This window comes from Pseudonaja textilis, chromosome Z, assembly GCF_049901715.1.
Source record: "Pseudonaja textilis isolate UNSWEBS1 chromosome Z, rPseTex1.2, whole genome shotgun sequence".
Lineage (NCBI taxonomy): Eukaryota > Metazoa > Chordata > Lepidosauria > Squamata > Elapidae > Pseudonaja > Pseudonaja textilis.
This window is the reverse complement of record NC_142008.1, coordinates 66368029-66374189: the sequence shown is the minus strand read 5'-3', so window position 1 is coordinate 66374189 and position 6161 is coordinate 66368029. Positions and strand designations below refer to the sequence as shown.

The following is a 6161-nucleotide window of genomic DNA, read 5'->3' as shown; positions in this document are numbered from 1 at the left end:
TAAGTGTTCCTCTAGAACCATAACCTCCCTGGTTACAGAGTCAAATTGGTCACGGCTCCCATCAAAGGGGACAGACTCTTCGGCACAGCCTTGGAATCTCTGCCAGTCGAGAGCCGAAGCAGGGAACAAGTCCTCCCCTCCCCTTTCAGAGGTCAGAGCCCAGAACCCCTCAGCCATTTCGGAAAGGGCCTCTTGACCTTCTTCCAGTCTCCCTCCCCGCCCAGGTACCACTTCTTTCGGCCATTCCTTCTCCAGGATCCGCCGACTTGGGCGACAGGAACCGGGGGGTGGCTCCTACAGGACTCCCCTCAGGGGATCATGTGGGAGGCCCTTCCGGCGCCAATACAGGTCCCGCTCCCCCGCCCCACTGGCGCATGCCTCAGACATGTCACCGACCCTTGGGGTTCCTCTACTTCCCTGCCCGGGTCCGTGTTACTATTCCGCTTGGACTCGCCCGGAATTCAGTGTGCTCCCCCGACCTTTCCAGGGCACCCCCCTCGAGGGACCCCACCAAGCGTAGTTTAATGGATTCCACCATTCATCTCCTTCACAACATTCAGGCCACCCAACTCGTTCCACCTTCCCAATGAGGGCGGGGCTGTTACTCCCACCTCCTCATGGCCTCCAAATCCTCAGGTGGATGGAGAGCAATCCTAGACCTAATATGGCTTAATCATTTCCTGATCCACCGCAGTTTTCAGATGCTCAACTTACAGTCCTTCTACTGGGCTCCAGGCAAGGGAACTGGCTCTCTCCTACACACCAGACATCCCAATCCTGTTACAATCTCCGCCGCCCCAATACGTGGCCCCCCCCTTGGGTTGGCATCTGCCCCGAGAACCCTTACCAAGGTCCTCGCGGCCCTAGCAGCTCACCTCAGAACACCCCCCCGGGCGTCTCCACTGCCACCTGGATGACTCCTCATCCTGTCCCGCTCCAGACGCCAAGCAGAGGAACACCAGAGCTACTCTCGCTGCCCTCCAAGACCACTTCCTCGCAAACTGACAAGGGCCATCTGTCACCATCTAATTGGATAACCCCTTGGGGTCCGTAATTGTTCCGGTTAAAGGGAAAGGTCCCTTTTTTTCCTCAGAAGTCCCCTTAACATCCGGAATTCTGTCAAGCGTAAACGGTGATCAAAAAAGGGGTAACTCTATTAGAAGGGCCTAAACTATTGGCCGAGATGGTCTCAGGCATTCCCATTGTTCCCTGGGCCCGTTTACGCACCAGACCCCTACAGGGTTCCTGCTCCCATTTCTAAGGCCGGCAGAAGCCATTTGAAATTCTTGTTCCAGGTTCCACCAGGGGTCCTCACGTCTCTTCTCGAGTGGACCAACCCCATCATCAACGAGGGTCATTACCTCTAGGAGCCCCAACAGCTCACCCTCCCCACAGATTCCAGCCTGTCCAGATGGGGCGCCCTCATCCACTCGCTCATGGCTCGGGGCAAACGGTCGGAGACAGACCAGGCATGTAGGATAGATTAGTTGGAACTCACGCCACTGTTCTGGCCCTTCATAGCTCCCTCCCGCAGGTACGTGGGCGTCTTGTTCTTACCCTCACGGGCAGCGTCATCGCCAGGCTCATGTTAACAGACAAGGGACCACACAGTCCATACGGTTGATGAGAGAAGCATAGCGCCCCTGCTACCGGGCGGTGTGCATTGTTCTCTGTCTCAAAGTAGAGCTCATTTCTGTTCAAGGAGGCTCCCACGACCTCCAGCCTACCGATAGGGGTCCTCTTGGCATCCCTTCTCAATGCACGACTCCCAAGATTCTCGAGGCGCCCTCCCAGGGGCCGAAAAACTACAACGCCCCGTTACCCCTGGCCCCCAGGGCCTCTATACACATTCCCTCCACTAGACCTAGTCACGCAGTCATTCTAGGTCTGCCTCACAAAAAGCAGTACTGCTTCTGGTGGCCCTCTTCTGGCCCAGGTGCCCATGATTGCGGTCCTCCGCAACCTATCAGTGGCTCCTCTCGGGAAAATCCCTCCAAATGGGACCTCCCCTCCTCAAGGGCCCCTTCTACATCCGGATCCCCTGCGGCTCACCCTAGCCATCGGCAGCTTGAATGGAGTCGCCTGGGAAGCGAGAAACTCTCTGACCAGGTTATTGATACCATCTTAGCTGCCAGTCGGTCCTTAACTACCTGAATCTACGATACCACTCGGAATAGCTTCCGCACGTGGGGTCATAAGTCCCAAGTCAGCCTCTTTCACCCTCCGTCGCTAGATTTTACTTGTCACAGGCTCCGCCAGGACCAGCGGAATAACAGCACATCTCACCAAGGTGAGGCCTCCTCAGCAGTTTGGGCCACCACGGGCCCAGTCATTGGCATTTGCCAGGCCACCACCTGGGCCTACTCGTCTCCCTTCAGGAGACCTTACTGGTTTGGCACATTGCCTCAGCGGAAGCCTCGTTTGGCAGACGAGTCCTACAGCGGGTCCTCAGGACCCGGAGAGGCTCCCGAACCAGACGGAGTCCCTCCCGTAGGACAGCCAAGCTTTGGTATGTCCCACTCTCTGGATGATCCGAGCAGCTCTAAGGAGAATGGGTGTTGGTTCTTACTTGACACGCCATTTCTCTTCGAGCTGCGAGGATCATCCAGCCCCACCGTATTCTTTCACCGTCTGGTGGAGTCTTGTTTCGACCAATGAACCTTAAGTCTAGTAAGATGAGAGTATGAATTTCTCTTTTCTCTCGCGTTCGCATAAACTGGGGAACGCCGGCAACGGAGCCACGTGATGGAAGGCGGAGCGTTCCTCATAATTAAGCTCAGCTACAATGACGCAGACTGAAGCACTACCCCCTCTCTGGATGATCCTCGCAGCTCGAAGAGAAATGGCGTGTCAGGTAAGAACCAACGCCCAATTGTTGAAATTATTGGAATGGTTTCTGAACAATGTTAATTTTCATTCAGACATGTTGCTGTCAGATCAGCAGAGAAATTTTTGAAAAGAGATTTTGAAGATAATCAGGTGCCTTGCTTTTTACCTCACTATTGTAACTACCCAAGGGATAGTGTTCCTGGTCACCACCACAAATGTCTAGAAAAGGACATTGCAAAGACAGGGTAATATAATGGGCCAATAAGCCAATTATTAGCATGAAACTGCTTTTTGGCTCCTTAAACTGGATTGAGTATGACTTTTCCTCCAACACCAGCCCTGAATTGGAAATATGAGAAAAAAGTCATATATTTAATCTTGATGTGGAACTTAAAGCATCTGTCCTGTTCATATTCATCAGAGAAGAAATATCTACCTAGACAACCTGCTCTTGTGATACACATAATTCTAAGGCCAAAAGCAAACACAGTCACCGATTAGAACATTTAGCATATTTAACATTTATGTCTGCTACATTTTTGTCACAGGCTATCAGAATTATGGAACTCACTTTGCAAAAATATGGAAGTTATGAAAATTTTGAACAGTCCACCGGAGGAAGCCTGCTGCCTAGGAGTCGCATTTGGAATCATGTCCGAAAATATATGGCGAAAGAAGGCTGCCTAGGCGAGGTTGGGTTTTGCAGTATTTCTTTGAAATAGAGAGTCATAATTTATCCACATTCCTAACTGTAGTTTTATGTTAACCATCATTTCTACAAGTGACATGCATACATAATTAATGGTAACAGGCTGTCTTTAAAGAGTGATAACCGTATGATGCAGGAACTAACAATTATTTTTTTAGAATAAGGTATACATTCCTGTATGAATGCATCCACTGTTGTTTAAGTCATGTTTCAGATTAGATACAGAAATAGGTAAAAGAAATGGAGGACAAAGTGCGTGTATGTTGCCTTGAGTTTAGAAAGAAGTATAGCAATAGCACTTAGATTGATATACTGCCCAATAGTGCTTTACAGCACTCGCTGGGCAGTTTATAATATAGAAGCATTATTTGCATATTGCCCCCAATATTTTTGGTCTTCATTTTACCAGTCTCAGAAGGAAGGGAGGCTGAATCAACCTTGAGCCCCATGAAGATCAAACTTCAGGCTTTGGGCAGAGCCTACAACACTGCATTTTAACCACTGTGCCATCTGGGCAAGCAAGCAATATAATCCTACAAAACAAAAAGACATTTGAACTATTACCCACCACTGATACCGTGTTTCTCCAAAAAGATGACCCACCTTGAAAAGAACCCCTATCGTTTTTGAGCTCATGCAATCAAATTAAGCCCCACCCACACAATTAGCCATAGTTAAGACCCTGCTCACTCCAGGGTGCAGGGGGTGGGGTGAAGCACACAGGTAAAAAATAAGCTTGGGGGGGTGGAGCTGCCCTATTTACCAGGACTTGCACATCCTGACACCTACCTCATCATCATCTGCGGCTGCTTGTCGCCACTTGCACGCATCACCCTGGCCTCCGTTTATTGATTATTGATTCACCTAGCGGCAGTGGCACCAGCAGCCCCGCCCAGCAGGAGCCTACTGCTGGCCCACTTTTGTGGCTGCTTGCCGCCACTCACACACATCACCCTTGCCTCCGTTTCGCCTTCAGATGCCTTCCGGAAAGCCCTCTGCAGCCGATAACAGCTCCAGATCGATCCAGGCTCTATTATCAGTTGCAGAGGGCTTTCCAGAAGGCATTTGCAGAGCTGTATTATTGGCTGCAGAGGGCTTTCTGGAAGGCATCTGAAGGCGAAACGAAGGCCTGGGTGATGCGTGTGAGTGGCGGCAAGCAGCGACAGAAGAAGTGGGCCAGCAGAGGGCTCCTGCTAGGTGAGGCTGCTGGTGCCACCGCTGTGAGTTGAGTCAATAATTAGAACCCTCCAAAAAGAAGGCCTAGCCATTTTTTCAGGAGTCAAAAGAAAATAAAACCTGGCCTACTTTCTGGAGAAACATGGTAGTGAATATAATAAAATAAATTTTATAGAAAAGGAGTACATGGTTGAATCCAAAATATGAATAGTGATATCATTTTATCTTCTAAGGCTTGTTTTTCTTCCTCAGATTGTGGTTCACCTTTCTGAAGATTTGCTTTCTCGGGCCTCAATGACTGTGGTGAATGGCCGTCCAACTCTTACCATCAATATTTCCACTGCAAGGGAACATTGGTTAGAAGGGATGCTCAGACATGAAATAGGTACGTAATAATTATTCCGTTTTGAATTTTCCCCAACCCAAAGTACTCCAGCTTTGAGAAAATGGTTAAAGGGAATAGCAGCTTAGTCTAGTGTTTAAAGTAACAATTTAGAAACCAAGAGACTGAGTTCTAGTCCCACTTTAGGCATAAAAGCAGGCTGGCTGCTGACTTTGGCCCCTCACTCTCTCTGAACCCAACACACTTTACAGGGGAGTTATTGTGGGGAAAATATTATAATATTATGTATGTTTATCGCCTTGAATTATTTATAAAAATAACGGCAGGATAGATATAAATAAAAAAAATAAAATTAGCAGGCAAAGGGAAAATTGGGCACATGTTCTCACTTGCTGTTTATCTGTTCGTATGGAAACACAAATCCTGTATACTTCATGTACACTATATTTTGATTGCTTTTGCAAACATGGGCTGGAAACAGGCTTTTGCAAAAATATTAGAATGCCCTTTTCAAATAATGTTTGTAAACCACTAAATGTAACAACCCACTATTTGTGCTAAAATAAAATTGAATTTTGGAGGCAAACTGCTTCATGCTTTTGATTCAGAGTCAAATAGTTTTTTTATCATTCCGAGAAGTCCCTTTAGTGGCTGGTGGCCATTGAAGAATTCTGTCTCTCTGGCTAGAAAAAAAGCAGCTTTGTAGTCACAATAGCCTATTCTTGGTGGAGCAAGAGGAAAACTAGGATTCTTGTAAAAAGGATTCAGAAAATTTATTTTGAATCTCTCGTGAGTGCAGAACTTTTCAGTTCATCATTGGAATAGCTTGAGTTTTTTTCAGGTTTCTGCTTCTCTTAAAAAGTAGCACTGTCGGAGTTCCGGTTTGCAGCACTTTGGGGCAGGCAGGAATCCGCGATCGTGCGCGGTTTCTGCCTGCGCTCACCGCTGGAGTGCCCCGAGCCACCTGGCTTCGGGGCTAAGCCACCCCGTAGAAGGTGGTGAAGACAGGGGAGATCTGGCAGGGTCGAGAGGAATCGCACCTCTCCTCCCCAGCCGGCTAAACTCCCTTTTCCGAAGGCAGTAGAGCAGTGGTCTGAAATGGCC

At 48.7% G+C, this 6161-nt stretch overlaps 1 protein-coding gene across 2 annotated transcripts in view; it reads left to right on the top strand.

Moving 5' to 3' along the window:
* MATCAP2 (microtubule associated tyrosine carboxypeptidase 2) overlaps positions 1–6161 on the top strand; it is a 91072-nt gene that overhangs the window by 38151 nt on the left and 46760 nt on the right. For both annotated transcript variants that reach the window (XM_026702246.2, XM_087917600.1), the window contains exons 3-4: positions 3378–3521; positions 4967–5099. In XM_026702246.2, the coding sequence (XP_026558031.1) occupies positions 3378–3521; positions 4967–5099 (277 nt within the window). The remainder of the gene's footprint in view (positions 1–3377; positions 3522–4966; positions 5100–6161) is intronic.